At 48.9% G+C, this 15220-nt stretch overlaps 7 protein-coding genes and 1 non-coding gene across 11 annotated transcripts; 5 read left to right on the top strand and 3 right to left on the bottom strand.

Annotated features, from left to right (window-relative positions):
- Window positions 1-492: 492 nt before the first annotated feature.
- Window positions 493-1825, bottom strand: FOXG_13674 (uncharacterized protein; the record flags this gene model as incomplete). The annotated part of the gene is made up of 4 exons (XM_018393666.1): window positions 493-926; window positions 980-1207; window positions 1286-1573; window positions 1624-1825. 4 exons carry the CDS (start codon window positions 1823-1825, stop codon window positions 493-495), a joined length of 1152 nt encoding a protein of 383 aa, XP_018252972.1.
- Window positions 1826-3255: 1430 nt separating this feature from the next.
- FOXG_21231 (uncharacterized protein) lies at window positions 3256-4961 on the top strand (the record flags this gene model as incomplete). The annotated part of the gene is made up of 2 exons (XM_018401540.1): window positions 3256-3711; window positions 3760-4961. The coding sequence occupies 2 exons, from the start codon at window positions 3256-3258 to the stop codon at window positions 4771-4773; spliced, it is 1470 nt and encodes a 489-aa protein (XP_018252973.1). The 3' UTR covers window positions 4774-4961.
- Window positions 4962-5241: 280 nt separating this feature from the next.
- On the top strand, window positions 5242-6609 carry FOXG_13677 (carbonic anhydrase). The gene has a single exon (XM_018393667.1). It carries the CDS (start codon window positions 5695-5697, stop codon window positions 6556-6558), a length of 864 nt encoding a protein of 287 aa, XP_018252974.1. The 5' UTR covers window positions 5242-5694; the 3' UTR covers window positions 6559-6609.
- A 1435-nt stretch (window positions 6610-8044) lies between these two features.
- On the top strand, window positions 8045-8135 carry FOXG_21232. The gene has a single exon. It is a non-coding gene; the product is annotated as a tRNA-Pro (tRNA).
- A 327-nt stretch (window positions 8136-8462) lies between these two features.
- On the top strand, window positions 8463-10373 carry FOXG_13678 (uncharacterized protein). 2 transcript variants are annotated; one of them, XM_018393669.1, is made up of 3 exons: window positions 8471-8648; window positions 8815-8933; window positions 9063-10373. In XM_018393669.1, exons 2-3 carry the CDS (start codon window positions 8835-8837, stop codon window positions 10023-10025), a joined length of 1062 nt encoding a protein of 353 aa, XP_018252976.1. In that variant the 5' UTR covers window positions 8471-8648; window positions 8815-8834; the 3' UTR covers window positions 10026-10373. The 2 variants fall into 2 exon arrangements, with proteins under 2 accessions (XP_018252975.1, XP_018252976.1); XM_018393668.1 differs by having other exon boundaries at window positions 8463-8933.
- A 207-nt stretch (window positions 10374-10580) lies between these two features.
- Window positions 10581-12163, top strand: FOXG_13679 (uncharacterized protein). Its single transcript, XM_018393670.1, has 2 exons — window positions 10581-11100; window positions 11148-12163. The coding sequence occupies exons 1-2, from the start codon at window positions 10727-10729 to the stop codon at window positions 11935-11937; spliced, it is 1164 nt and encodes a 387-aa protein (XP_018252977.1). The 5' UTR covers window positions 10581-10726; the 3' UTR covers window positions 11938-12163.
- Window positions 11162-14255, bottom strand: FOXG_13680 (uncharacterized protein). Of its 3 annotated transcripts, XM_018393672.1 has the most exons (4): window positions 13297-14255; window positions 12809-13237; window positions 12291-12740; window positions 11162-12235 (listed from the first exon to the last, which is right to left on the bottom strand). In XM_018393672.1, exons 2-4 carry the CDS (start codon window positions 13044-13046, stop codon window positions 12018-12020), a joined length of 906 nt encoding a protein of 301 aa, XP_018252979.1. In that variant the 5' UTR covers window positions 13047-13237; window positions 13297-14255; the 3' UTR covers window positions 11162-12017. The 3 variants fall into 3 exon arrangements, with proteins under 3 accessions (XP_018252979.1, XP_018252978.1, XP_018252980.1); XM_018393671.1 differs by having other exon boundaries at window positions 12809-14255; XM_018393673.1 differs by having other exon boundaries at window positions 11975-12740; window positions 12809-14255.
- Window positions 14256-14306: 51 nt separating this feature from the next.
- On the bottom strand, window positions 14307-15209 carry FOXG_21233 (uncharacterized protein). The gene has a single exon (XM_018401541.1). It carries the CDS (start codon window positions 15013-15015, stop codon window positions 14500-14502), a length of 516 nt encoding a protein of 171 aa, XP_018252981.1. The 5' UTR covers window positions 15016-15209; the 3' UTR covers window positions 14307-14499.
- Window positions 15210-15220: the final 11 nt, after the last annotated feature.

The raw sequence follows: 15220 nt of genomic DNA on the forward strand, positions 1-15220 counted from the left end.
GTCGGTGTTGCATAGGAGTGCGTATATTGTGCCGGTTGAGTCCATGTAGGGATCGGGGAGGTCGGTGCAGGCTAGGGCGGCGGTTGTTGTGGTGGCTGTGGAAGTTGTTGTTGTCGTTGGGATGTCGGTTGTTGACTCTATGGTTGTAGGCTCTTCGGTGGTTGACTGTTCAGTGGTGGACTCTGCAGTGGTCGTCTCTTCAACAGTAGTAAATGCTTCACTGGTAGACTCTTCAGCAGTCGTACCTGCTGTCGAGCTGTCTACAGTCGTAATATCGGTGGTAGATGTATCTTCGCTAGGAGCAGAAGACCCAGTGGTCGTGGTTTCACTCTCAGTAGCAGCCTCTGTAGTCGTTTCGTCCTCAGTGGTGGTCTCGTCCACGGCAGTAGTCTCTATAGTAGATGCCCTTGCCTCAGTTGTAGTTTCAAGCGCGACATCAGAGGTACTTTCTTCAGAGCTTGTTGTACCAGACTCAGTGGTCTCCGATGAAGCCTATGATGATGGCTCGATTGAAGTTGACTCTTCTGCCTGAGCTGATGCGCTTACGAGTGAAGGCGCAGTGGTTGGGAACACCTCGTCGGTGGTGGATTCACCAAGAACAGAAGATGAGGCTTGGGACTGTGTAGAAGCATCTGATACGGCGATAGTGGTCGTTGAAAGGACCGAGGTAGTGGACTCGACCGCGCTGGAAGAAGCTGCCGTAGATGCCTCGGAATGAGTCGTTTGCGAAACTGGCCCGACAGATTGGGTCTGAGCGACATTGCTTGACGTAGCGATGCTTTCAGAGGTAGTTTCAGTGGTCTCTATTGTCACAAAATCTTCAGCGCTGGTCGCATTTCCAGAGCTGATGACTTCAGAGGTCGCAGTCTTAATAGCGCTTGTAGTCGCATCAATCCCAACAAGTCTCCCATTCTGACACTGTCTCTCTAATCACAAATCAGCACCAACTTCAATTCAACACTTCACAAACTCAACTTACCATCATAAACATCCAGAGACACAGCCTCACACCCAGCCGGTCCACTGGTAAAAGTCACATAAACCCTGCCATCACTCGTTTGACAAAATCCCGCCTCACCGCCAGGCAAATCCACCTGTAGCGACTGGCCAGCTGTTGTGAAGAGTCTCGTAACAGCACCTGCCGGGGGCGTAGGTCCCATAGCAAGCTCTTTATAATCCTCGCCGTCGTAGAAGAATGGCACTCCATCTATGAAGAGCTACTCTTCTGCTAGGTTGAAGCTTTGAGCAAAGGTGCAGATTGATGGGTTGTTGTTTCCCACCAAACCCTTGTCTGTGTTTTGGCGTTTGCGGGTGTTGGGAGCCGAGATGAGGAAGATTACCGAGCGGCCTGGTGGTTCGATGATGCTTGTTGAGGTGGTGAGTGCATCAGTACTGATGGTGGATTCTGATGATGCCGAGGTGATTTGGTCGGTCAGAGTTCCGGCCGTTGAATCAAATGACACTGTTTCTGAGCCCGATTGAGCATCCGTTGGTTTAATCTCCACGATTGAAGATACAGCAACTGAAGTGAACACCGACGTATCAGACGTCAATGCGCTCTGGGACTCTGTTTCTGTTACACAGTCAGTCTACAACAAGTCTCAGCTATCTCGGGCCACTTACGTGTCACGGGTACTGAGCTGTTTCCCGCAAAGGTCGGTTGTGAAGAAGATACTCCCATTGGTTGACCGGGATTTGCTACCGGAACAAGGTAGGTAGACAGGTACGCAACGCACCATGTATCCAGGCTCATAGCTCCATGGTCTACCTGCGAGAGGACACCACTGGCGCCCAAGGCTGTCGTTAGTAGGATTTGACTCTTCATGATATCTCGTACGTTTCCTCCAAAATCTGAGAGAGCAAGACGATGTCACTGTAGCATTTTGCGACGGAGTTTCACACATCTTAAGTACAGCAGCAATCAGAATAGCCCATCCTTTCTTATCATATTGCTAAGAACCTCTAGAATTGTCGCAGTCTCTAAGTGTCTGCTAGTCTACTGTAAAAAGACACTATATCAAGCTTTAACCAAGCTTTAACCAAGCTTTGGGTCTTTCTGCATATATAAAATGATATTGGGCATTCCACAGCCACATAGGTCATTCTTCTTTCTCTTTGATTCAAATTCCTCAGCCATCCCGCGTGGTTGTTTGTGGTTGACTTAAAATAACCCCCTTGCGTCGGCTCGTTTGCCGATCACCCAATCCCATCGACTTATTCCAGTGACTTCCATCCTTAACTCCCTTCTTTCCAGAATCACTGTTATTTAAATTGGTATTGTGCAGTGTCTGTTCAAGCCATGCGCTGTCATTAACCTTGTTGACATTAACATAAGAATAAACGAGCAGTCTTGTCTCACACGCTACTTTACTGTTAGTTTTCATTCTCACGCTGTTAGTGTAACGGCTTGCTCGTATATCCGCTTCTTACAAGCCACGTCCTAAGATTCCGCACATTCAGACACGGCTACTTACATGCCAAGCCAGCTTGCACGCTACATAGCCTCGCCTGATGTTTTCGGTGAAGAGAGAACGAGTCGGCGCTTACTAATCTATCTCTAAAGATAAAGAGATGATGAGCCACTTACTACCTGAGTAGTAGGGAGGATTTCCTATATGTCAAACATGAGATTTCATCTCATATCAAGCTGCTAGAGGAAGGTGAAGGAACCAGGTGCCCGGTTCTGTAACAGCAAACGGATAACAGCCAAGAGTGCAATTTCAACGGTCTAGCTTTCGTTAACTAATCCCGTGTTTGTGACTAAGACAGCAGGCCTGTCTCACTTCACCTCCGCGTCAGAAGCATCACTGTTGCATTAGCGCATCACAGAACGCTCTCTTTAACAACCTATGTGGGGGGCATATATTAAAGCCAGCATTTACCAAGAATCTTCAAGCTAGCCGACCAATCGCAGATAGAATAAAACACAATTTGAAGAATTTGACCATGTGGCCACGGCTGTCTGCCTTAGTTCCGTCTCCATCTAACTGTCTAGTATTAAAACAGCCCATCTTTACGGCTGGGTGCTGATGTTTGCTGTCACCCTTCGAAAGGTAACAAGCTCCTTAGTTTATGTGAGTTTGTTTGTGATTAATATATCTATATATGCTCAACTTAGGCCAACTCAACCGTAGCATCGTTCCTCATGGGAAACGCAGCGAGTTCTTCAATTACATTTGCTAATCTTTATTCTCACAAACACCGTTACATATGCCCTTTGAAACTGAAGATTCATTCTATACACGTCATACCACAATGTTGTCGCTGAGGACAGAAAATCGCGGCACCGAGAGGCCGCCGAGTGAAAGTCTGAAGCAGGACCCGTTGGCGCATAAATGCTTGCGTCAGCTTGATGATCATAAAGAGCTAACTCAAGATAGTTTCAACTATTTGTTGAACCTACTCAGAGATGCCTTCCCGTCTAAGCGATACATGTTTGTCTCGAGCGACGTAGACGCAAAGCCATTCGGCTTCACAAACACTGACTTTGTGGCTCCTTTGTACCATCATAAAACGGAGCAGTGGTCCATTATATGTGTGTGTTTTCAGCATCAGAGCAAGGAGAATCGGGGGAGGCCTATTGTCAAGGCTCAGCACTATGATCCGGATCCGCGTCAGGACAAGGGCAGGCATGCTGAGGTGGGCGACAGGATTCGCTCCTGGGTCGAGCGAGGGCATGGCAGAAACGTGGAATTGAAGTACAGTCGCGTAGTATGTCTCATCACGCAAACATTTTTACTCAAGATTAACACGGTCCAGGAGGGACCGACCGTATCGCATCAGAACGAAACAGGCATTTATGTCATGATGGGGGCCTTGGACTTCGGTGCCCGCCGGTCTATTCGGTCGAAAGACAACTTCTGGAGCGGTGATCCTGTAAAGACGATCAAAGGTGCTTTGCAGGCAACTCAGCCTCAGTACCCTACCCCAGGAATAACACCTGGAAGGAGGGGATCCTCTATCTCTTCTGCGGTTAATGGAGCCGAGGGCATGAAAACCTTCGCCAGAACACCCAAGAACGATACTCGGAATGGTTGGGAACCTCCAACTTGTGATCGACAGGACATATTCGGGACTCGAACACCTAAGGCAGGCAGCTCGAAGCGCAGACACGTCGATTCAGCTGATCCTATGGCGTTTGAGGTCAAGGGAAAGTTGGATGAGGTTACTGCTTCCATCTCGGTCCTGAAACTTCCTCTAGTGACAGCTCTTCAGAAGGAGGTCGATGATCGCCGCAACGAGCGCAACAAGCATAACATGATTGTCGAGAATAAGAAGGAAGAGTTAGGGAAGTGTCAGAACGAGCGAGCGTCACGGGCCAATGAGCATGGTATTATCGCTACAGAGTTGACGAAGCTCGGCGCCGACATCGCAGCTGATGAGAAGGCTGCCAACGAAGAGCTAGCAAAAATCCCTCCCCCCACGAGGAAGTTCATCTTCCCCATGCCAAATACACTGCAGGACCTGTACAGAGAACGCTTTGAGGCAAACATACAACCACAGAGGCAGAGGCACGAGCACTTAGGCGCGAAGAAGCGCACGGCGAGCGATATGTTGCAGTCGGTTGAACAAGTGTGTACTACACGTCAGGAGGAAGTAGAGCAGGCTGAAAATGAGATGAGGGTGATTGAGGAGGGGGTGAAGAAGGCGTATATGAGGAAGGAGTTTGTGGCGATGATGGAGAGGCATTTGGAGGATCACAAGGCTTTTCTATTGCGGTTTGAGGGGGATGATTGGGAGAAGCAGTTTGATAAGAGGGGAGGCAAAATGTAGTGGTTTGGTATGTTTTATTCTTGGGTTTGGTTGGAGATTTCTGTTACATCGCAGACTTGTTTCGGCAGATGCATTTGTTTAGTCGGTGTTGGTCATTATGTCTCAGGTTAGCGTTTCTTTTTACATTGCAGACAAGACTATTTTAATTTTGTGCGGATTTATTTCTATTTGGGGCGCATAGATACCCGTTCATCCACATCGTGAAGCGATATCATTAATGATCTGGTGTTGAGGGTCAAAACGTGGGGTTATGAGATGAACATCTCCGGGATCCGGCAATTCGGCGATATGACGATTTGTTTTGTTTCCAAGTGACCAATACAAATTGAGATGTTACGTGGGGTCGGCAGAGCTGATAATCCCCGGGTTCCGGGTTTAATCCTTCAAATTGAGTCACAACCATCACAACCTACCAAGGCACAGTCAAGTTATAGAGTAGAATGTGATAGAATAGCTCCCAATTGCTCACGGACATGCTCGGAAAAGTCTCGTCAACTGCCGGTGCACGGCTACGTACGGCCCGGCGACCGAAATCTTGATCTCGGCTGTTATCAAACTTATCGCCAATCACCCAATCAATTTGAGCTTAAAGTGAATGGAGACGACCAAGGAAAAAGAAAGGAAGAAAAAAAAAGGGCTGCTCAACAAATTACGCCGTCATCCCCAAAATTTCTTATCCTTCGGCATCTCTCCGTCCGAATTTCCAGCGAAGCTCTAATACCGTACTTAGGCTGTTTTCTTACAGTGACAGTAACACCGAGTGCGCCCCCAACGTGTACCCAAGGATTGGATCTACTGCAGGTGCTTGCTGCAGTCTTGCCCGTTTTTATCCTTGTCCGTTGAACCGTCGCTGTCGCTTGTCACTGTCACATCCGTCCATTATCGCACCATATCCATACTGCAGCTGCAACCGCGCTGTGGATGCCTCTAATGTTTTCCTCTCGGCTCCCTTCCTTTTCTCTCCGCTCCTCCTCTTCCTCCTTCACATCTTTATCCTTATCATCTCAACGTCTTGCCTCTCGCTCCATACTCACCAGCTTCCAAACACGCTTCTCTTCTTCCTCCTCCACACAAGACCCAAAACCCGCTCCAAAACCAGAGTGGCGCACAATGGCCGAACAGGACATCACAAAGTATCTCCAGCAAAGCCACGACCGGCTCTTCCACAACAACCGCGCCTGGGCCGAGAACAAGGCCAAGGTCAACCCCGACTTCTTCAAGAACCTCGCCGCCGGCCAAGCACCCGAGTACCTCTGGATCGGATGCGCCGACTCTCGCATCCCCGCCGAGCAGATCTGCGGCCTTGAGCCGGGCGAGGCATTTATCCACCGCAACATCGCCAACCTCGTGTGCAACACGGACCTCAACGCCATGGGCGTCATCAACTACGCCGTCAAGCACCTCGGCGTCAAGCACATCATCGTCTGTGGTCACTACGGCTGCGGAGGTGTCAAGGCGGCTATGACCCCCCAGGACCTCGGCCTGCTGAACCCATGGCTTCGCAACATCCGCGACGTCTACCGCCTTCACGAGAAGGAGCTCGATGCAATTGAGGACGAGAGCGCTCGCTACGACCGCTTGGTCGAGCTGAATGTCGTTGAGCAGTGTCGCAACGTCATCAAGTCTGCTGATGTTCAGCAGTCGTGGCACGAGAACAAGTACCCTATTGTTCACGGATGGGTGTTTGGTTTCAAGGATGGCCTTCTCAAGGATCTTAAGATTGACTTTGAGTCTGTGTTGGCCGACATCCAAAAGATTTACAACCTTGTTGACAAGAAGAAATAATGGAAGAGCATGGCGTTGATAGAAGAAATTTAACTTACCTTACTGATTCAAGTGCTGTGTCTGTGACTGATGATCCAAGGACATCGTTGTGAGATGACAAGAGGTTCAATGAAGGGGCAACGTCCACCTTTTAAACATATCAGTAGCGTTCCTTAAGTGCCTGATATGCAGGGATATTGCTCTCTTCAGCCCTACAAGTAACCGTAACAGGGACCACGGCTTGGCTCGACCGCACCTCGATGACGGTCTGGGCCTTCAAGGTGTCGAGAGACGGAGGTGCAACACAACGACATTGTATTCTCGCACAATTGGAAGCTTACTACCTCCTATGAAATGCCAGCTTTTCCGAAATAACAAAGCAATTTTTAAATAAATTTTAAATACTCTTATTCTTTATGAAAATGCAGAAATTCATCAGAAGGATCGCTCTCACGTGACCACCCTTTCAGGGTGCATCTCCACACATCGTACGATTTCCACATGGCCTGGTCCACGATGGAGGGATCGCTTGCAGGCCTCGGATCCAGAGACGGCAGTTTTTTCTTAAGTGCCGGATTAGGGATTGACGAATATGGGGAAGTTGGCCGGAAAAAGAAGGTTGTCTTTGTTTTTGTTGCTAATAATTTGAATGGGTGATCGGGCGGAGCATAGTTTGGGAATGTCTCTCTTGAGGAAGTATTTGGTGGAGGGAATCTGATGCATGTGCAGCTTGGCTGTAAGTGTAAAGTCTGCGCTTCGTTTTATCATGCTTCAAAAATAATGATGGAATTCTATCTACACTGATTTCATTCCAGCTTCAATATTGATTTTTCATCCTGCCTGCCTCATGAGACCTGCGTGTTGTGCTCTCGCAATCTGGTGACCTTGATGGATAGATCGCCAAGTCGCCATGCACATATTCGCTGAAGTTCAATTGTCAAATAACTAATTAAACAGATTTCTCCTTATATTGAAAACTTGTAGTCGAATCTTATTTCCATCGAACCTATTAACCCCATTTATCGTTACTGTTGCACATTTTTTAGTTACACGTATCTAAATGGAGTTCACACTCAACAACACCGATGACAGAGCTATTTTATGGGAGTGCAATGAACGATTTAATCTCTTGCTTAAACTCTAACGAAGAAATAGACAGGAATTATCCAATATATCGCCCCCCCCAAGTAAGCTCATTTATTGACTGCGCACGATGATTTACTTGTCTCTGAGCACACGACATGTTGACCCTGAGTTGCAACAGTGCATCCAATGCCAAGACTACCCTACAGACACAGGTCGGAACCTTCTCTTTCTCAATCACCCGATCTTACTCTTCGCCTACCAAGACCGAAACTTCGACTTGATTTTCATCCACACTTAGATCACTCACATTATTCTCCCCAACTCGAAACCACCACCTTTATCCACGCGTCTCTGGTCACTGTCTGTACATGAGCCCTGTTTACTTTCCCTCCTTCAGCAACAAGCATCACGTGAGTGACTCGGTCTGGTGGTCTAGTGGTATGATTCTCGCTTAGGGAAAACCCTACAGCATAGCTTGCGAGAGGTCCCGGGTTCAATCCCCGGCCAGACCCTTTCTTTTGCTCATGAAGCCTCTAAGATGACATGGGAGGTCTTTCTTTTTTTGTTGTTGGGCTGTCTGTCGATGTTGTGAGGCCATTGAGTTTGGGTCTCACCGAACCTTGTGTGAGTCCCCTTGAGTCACTTTCGACACCCCTCAATTCGTTTCATGTGAGCTCACAGACATGCTTATAGAGGTTACTGATTTTAGCTTAATTTTCTGCCTTTTCTTAATCAGTCTTCTTCCGGTGACACCGACAATTGGTTGATAGATGTGTCGCATAGTAATTGGTGATGATGTTGCGCTTGCATGCAGACACTTTTCGTGGTGGAGACATCTCGGCGCTAGTCTATTTAAGTCACCTGTCGCGTTTTGCTCATGCGAAAAAGCCCCCGCCGCGCATCATGGTCCTGGCCTCACTCAGCGAGTGCACCTTCCAACAGCCGCAAACAAAAAAAGTAAACAACCCGTGTAACCCAGCCCAATCCATCCCATCCAGACATAACTTATCCAGTACCAACTCAACGTAAGACAAGGCTACAAACCGCGTTTCCTTCCGTTTGTTGCTCCCTTTTTTTGCTCGAATAACCATTTCAACTTCAATTTTTTTGTGTCTCCTGTATCTTCCCGTGTTTCCGTCACCATGAACGCGATTTTCAACTTCCTGTCATCACCGCTCAAGCAGCCCGCAGAGAGACCTCCACCCTCCAGCATGCCACTTACCGCCTCGCGACCGAGTTTGTCGCCTAGAGAGCAACGTCTTGCCAAACGCGCTGCGGATAGGTTTTCGGAGCCGGCAGGTCGCAGTCCCGTAAGTTTCATCTAGAAGGTGCCCAGCTTTGCACTGCGCTGCCCTGCGCAGGTGCCTTGATGAGCTGGCACCTCCCCCCAAGTGTTATGTTAGGCACCCACTGACTTTGACTTTTCTTTCTCAAAACAGCGCTCGCGTCTGAGTAACGTTTCTCTTGCATCGACGGACCACGGTAACACCGCCGAGATTTCTGTCGTTAGTCGACGACGAGAAACCATCGCCATGGCCCCACCGCCGAGCGTTAAGAAGCGCATCAGCACGTCTACGCGCTCGTCGCCGATACACAGACGAAAGTCTAACGGATCTGTTTCTCGCGTCGCGTCATCGCCCGCCGTCCGATCTTCCCCTAGAAGGCGAGAATCGGCTGAGCTTGGAGGATTTTCGCCGGCCTTCGCCACGTCACCAGCCTCAACCCCCAAGAGGGGCATTAATGGAGTTTCTCGAACCAGCGAGGAGGCTAAGAGTCCTAGAAGGTCCTCGAGGGCCTCGCGCGTGACGGAACCGCAATCAAATAGCAAAGCACAGAGAGAGAAGACGCCCGAGGAACAGCCCGAAGAGGCGCATTCTGAAGAAGAAGAGGCGCAAGTTGACGAAGAGAGACACGAATTCGATAGTATCACGGATCATCGCTGGGCCGAGAACGAAATTGAGCTTCGTATGCAATGGAAAGATGGCGAGAGCTCCTGGATCTCAGAGGAGCTTCTTCATACCGACAACCCGCAGGCGCTTTTTGCGTATTGGCGCTCGCAGCCCGACGGGCGACCTAAGAACCCCGAAGATAACGAGGTCTACCAGGTTTTCGCGATTCGAAAGCACCGCGTACGTAAGGGTGTACCGCAGGTCCAGGTCGAATGGGTAGGCTACGGCGCATCCGAAAACACTTGGGAGGACCAGGACTACATCGAAACGGTCGCGCCCAAGCTCGTCGACGCTTATTTTGACCAAGTTAAGGGCAAGGGCAAGGGCAAGAGTCAGACGAAGAGCAAGCCGAAGAGCACAGCGAAGCCCAAGGCTCCCGCGAAAACCAAAGCCCAGGCAAAGACTTCGGCTCGCGGCGTGACTAGAAGCAGCGCAAGGGTCTCGAAGCGATAAAGAATTACACTGGAATACGATTGGAACTGGTTGGTTGTATTATTTGACTCAAAACGGTTGTGGAAGTTCGTTTGAAGGAGCTACTGGATGCAGGATGCTGGCGGTCCAGATGAAAATGGGTACCTTGCCTGAGATGATGGAAATGAACATTGTTTGGACTGTAATTAATTATCATCGGAGTGGGAACAATAAGCAAACTGCATTTCTTGTCACATATGTTTTCTTGAATGTGTAGTAGCCATTGCCCTGCGTAGGGGAGGCAAGAAACTTAGGACCTGGACCCTAAGCGATAAAAATGTTTGGGTAATTTATAGAAAATCTAGTAGGCTCTTTACTGAGTTTATTTTAGTATCCTCTTCTAAAGTCTCAAGTTTTCTTGCTCCCCGAGGCCTGCCTTGCAAATGCATGATGGTGATGGTCTGGTTTGCTTACCATCCCTCAGGGAGCAAGAAAACTTAGGACCTCTATCCCAAGTGATAAAAAGATTTGGATAATTTAGTGTAGAATTGGGAAGCCTTTAGATTAGTTATTTTTGTCATTTTGGATGAAGGGCCTCAGTTTTCTTGCCTCCCCCAGCCATCTATGTATGTCTGACGGGGACCTGATGGGGCTTACTGTAACCAACACGATTACCTCCAACACCATCATCTTCATCTCGTCATCCTCAATCAACTCAAACTCACATATTCAACACAATCACAATGACGGCTCCCAATCTCTCCTCCCGTATCCCAACACTCATCCTCCTCTCCATCCTCACAATCTTCGGCTTCGACGCGCTCATTCTCCAACTCGATCGCAACGGCTACACCTCCATGCTAAAATCCATAACCCACGACCCTCTCCCACGCTTCCTCCCCGATACTAATCGCTTACTTCTCAAACAATACACCGGAATAGGTCCAGTTGATGACTTTTTCGCCTTTTCGAATGTTATCTGGGCGAATGTAACCGATGGCTCGAGGCCGGAACTTTCGCTGTTCACGTTTTGTTTTGGGGCGCAGTTGATTGCGGTTTTTGTGGTGTTTCTGATTGAAGCGCAGAGGGTGCTTGCTTGGAGTCCGGTTGTGCTAAAGTAAGTTGTTTGAGAATTGAGAATTGATGTGCTGACGATGGATGTAGTGGTGTCTTTTGGGAATTTGCGGTGCAGAGTCTTGGCTTTGGATTCGTTGCGCCGCTTTACTTTGTCATTCACTTGATCTTCACAGCTGGATCACCAAGGTCTGAGAGTGTTCATCTTCGCGACTACTTGTGCCTTCATACTGTCGTTCCGTCTTTCATGCTTGGATACATCGTGCCGTGTATTTTCATGGCGTATCCATTCTCAAACTTCAATGTTCGACAGTGGGCTAATGCAGTCTGGGCCATCGCCCCAGTTTACATCTTCACACTTCAAGCGGCATTTACTGTTGTTCTGAAGAGGCTGAGTGTTGGGCAAGATGCGCATAAACCAAAGGTCGTGCTCGACAAGATGGCTTTGTCGCATGCCTACAGCTTCGCATGGAACGTCGCAGTCATAGGCCAGATGACAACCTACGCCGTCCTTATCACGGCAAGCCTCCTCCCAAACATCTTCCCCTCTGGCATCGCAGAGTCATTGAGCATGAACAGGGTCTTCATTCCCGATGCGGCGCCTCATTCGTACAAACCCATGTCCAGTGCCGCAGCGGCTATGCATAACTTTTTGATCTACGATTTTGCGACAGGGTCTGTGGCGGCGCTTGTGTGGGCGCTGCAGCAGCTGTTGGAGGTTAAGCCGGAGTTGAGGGTTGGTGAGGAGAGGACTAATCTTGTGAGGGGGATTGTTACGAGTGTGCTCTTGTCAGGGCCGGGAGGGGCAGTTGTTGCGTTGATGCAGCATCGTGATGAGTCTGTTCTTAGCGCTGAGGGCAAGGCTGAGAAGATTCAGTGAACAAAATAGGGTTGGACCGGGCGTATGTAAAAGTCAAGGGCCAGATTGTGATAAGTGAGATAGGATTTCTTTCTATTTATCTAAGCCTTCTCCTCTCTGTTCTCACCAAGAGGAACATCTAAGCCATGCCGTCCCTTGTACCCAGATACCTCAGCAGGTTTCCATCCGCCCTTCTGTAGCAGAGACTCATCCTTGAGACGATAAACTTCAACCTTGAGAGGTCGACAGCACTTGATCATCTCCTCCTCACTGTCCTCTCCAAAACCCCAAAGGGACAAATCACCACCGGGGCATGTACCTGCATCAATTAGCAAACACTCCTCACGACCCATTCCACTCGAATGTGTACTTACTCAAAGCCATAAGCAAATCCTGCTCCGCCAAAAACTCAATATAATCCCCCTTCTCCGCCGGGCAAGGATTCATAAAATATCTCCCCTGCTCATCTAACCCCGTGACCTGAAAGATGTTAATAACATCATGAACATCACCCTCATTCAAACCATAGGGCAACACCGCGCGGGTAAGGTTAGAGTGGCATTGGAAGTTATACTGTCCTCCGCTGAGAACAGTGTTGATGTACGGATCACATCGCGTGCCGAGAAGATCGTGCACTCGACCTCCGTGCTCATCTGTGCCGTACCAGTCTAGTGTGTCGGTGATTATGGTGGCCAGGGGACGCATGTAGGGGAGGTTGGACCATAGACGGTCGTACGTTGAGACGTGTGAGGCGTGGAGTTGTTTGGTGCGGGACGCCCAGAAGCGTTCACGCGGGTTATGAGCGTTCCAGATATTTAAGTCACCTGTTTTTGTAAGTCAAGTTCACATATCTAACTCATCCTCTGCTCACTTCACCCCCAGATATCCTTACCAACCTGCGGCCCCTCAGGCGTGCTGATCTTGACAATACATCCCGCTGGAGCTTTCCATGCTTTTCCAGATCGAATTGGTAAAGTGAATTCCTCGATGAGTTCACGGGGTGCTTCGCGGATGGAAGTGTATAGCGCCTTGTCGACGGTGAGGACTGAGCCTGGGGAGGGGAGATAAGCTGGGACGGGCTTCTTGATGGGTTTTCTGTTTGCCAGACGCTCAGCTCCGTTGGAAGACATGATGGCTTTGAGATATTTTGTTTGAGCAGGAAGCGAAATTTCGGGATGTGAGGAAGAGGTTGTTAAGTAATAACTATCTCTTGGCTGCTCTAAGTGGAGACTTGGTCGTATCTCGTCCTCTATTGCATCAGGCTGATTGAGTTACAAGGAGGCGCACGATAAGGTATTTCGAGTCTGGAGGTACTTGGCTTCTAATTCATAGGGCGTGAGTGACATTTACTCATTGATCATTAATAATCTGCGCTTTTACCTAAGGCCGGCTTTGGGCAGCATGAGGAATTACAGGTTGCTTGCGGATGATGCGATTTCGGAGGTGGATCGGCATCGTGAAGACTTGCCGATATTGACCCTGCACGGTAAATGAAAACTTGCCGTATGCAAGATGATCCAGAATACCACCCGATATTCAGTCAATTATCATCGATGTACGGACCTCGTCTATTCTTTACAAGCTTTTTGAAAAAGCATGTTTGGCGCTGCCGTAGAACCAGTACGCTGGGCTTGCTCCTCATTACCCGACCTCATTACCCCGCCACCAAGCTTAGGACCCCGCCTAACTTTATCTTTCTGTTTACGTTCAAGCTTTAACGATCCAAAGTCGAGTAGGTATGAAACAATAGCTGGCAAACCCGACGTTGAACACTAGACACATAACCGAACGATGCTGTGATGGGAGGCTTCAAGCGCCACATCTTGCAGAGCATGCGCCGCCGCCTGATCGAAGTCCAAGAATGACCACCCGCCCGAACGCGTCGCAAATGAGCATCTCGACCGAAGCCCTTCGATCACAACGCGCACGAAGATAACACTCCATCGGCAAATTGTATGATACAAATATAGCCATCCCTCATCCGCTACGTAGAAGCTCGCATGATATGAGCTATGGGGAGCTCCAAGACTGAGGGGCTTTGGGCCTCCATACTCGCCGCGATTTTGATAGCGCCAACGGTCACGGACGCCGCAAGGCAGGATGATTGAAGCTACAGCGCTTTCATATCTGAGAACGGGGCCGTAAAGTCTGCTGAGATGTTGTAGAGACCACGGCGCCATTCGTCAGCTCACATTGGTAGCATTGCTTCCCAATCGCGTCCCTCTGTTGCAACGATCAATGCAACAGAGCACTCTTGCCTGGCGCTATCGACAAACCCTCTTTCCCTCGAAGTATCCATGGGCCTCTTTCACGAACTCCTCGAACCCGATCGGTACGAGATACCCTCCTAACCCCTCGGCCGAGACGATCACCTTAGATTGGCAATGCGTTCTCGGCGATATCATTCTCAACGCCCACCCAGCCTGTTCAGCCGATGCCACGCCATAATGAAGAACAAGATTCTCGCTCTCAGGATCTCAGTACTCTGGATGATGTACCATCTTTCACACTTCAGAATCTGTAGGCTAAGCGCTGAAGAGGTGGAGAGGTGCTGTTGGACCACAAGCGTTATCGCAATGTTGATCAACAAACAGCGTGTGTTCTCGGATGATAAGCACATCCGAAATCTGGGCTATAATTCAGCATAGCAGCGCCAAGGTGACGTCGTATAACCTGGTCGTAAAAGCATAGGAAGCATTGTTCCGAACTATCGGTGTTTGTCTCATACGGCGGCACTGGTCTTGATCTTATTGTTGCTCGGTCTACCTCATAAGCTTTTAACGTAAGAAGTCTCATACTCGTAACATGAGACCTGATTTCCTGAGGCTTTAGATGAAGATGACTCGAAATAGTCTTCAGCCACGGGTTCCGCATGGCCAGGTCGTCTAAGGGACCAACCTCGGTCGTTTCGCGTGATATGCGGATGCTGTATCTGATGGTATTTGGGAATGGCTGAACATACACTAACGAGGAAATAACACGGCCTTGTTGACAAAGTTTGGAGGAAGTTACTGACGACTTGTGCGATTGGACCTCGTCGTGCTGTTGATTATGCGTGTAAGTTGAGGCATCGCCAAGCAAACGAGTCGCGCAATTCATATTGCAAAGGCATCAATATCGCGATGGATTGAATCTGACAGATAAATAAGTGTAATTGTAGCCAGATTGTTCTGAGATATTGATATGCCAACAAGTTCAATTCGTATCGCGTTGACATGAAAGAGTCGAATATGAAGACACTATTGTTTGACGACCCAATACTCTTGGCGGATGACCGCCATGTGGCTTTATAGTGTATCAGGTT

Source organism: Fusarium oxysporum, chromosome 10, assembly GCF_000149955.1.
Source record: "Fusarium oxysporum f. sp. lycopersici 4287 chromosome 10, whole genome shotgun sequence".
In the NCBI taxonomy this organism is placed as follows: Eukaryota; Fungi; Ascomycota; class Sordariomycetes; order Hypocreales; family Nectriaceae; genus Fusarium; species Fusarium oxysporum.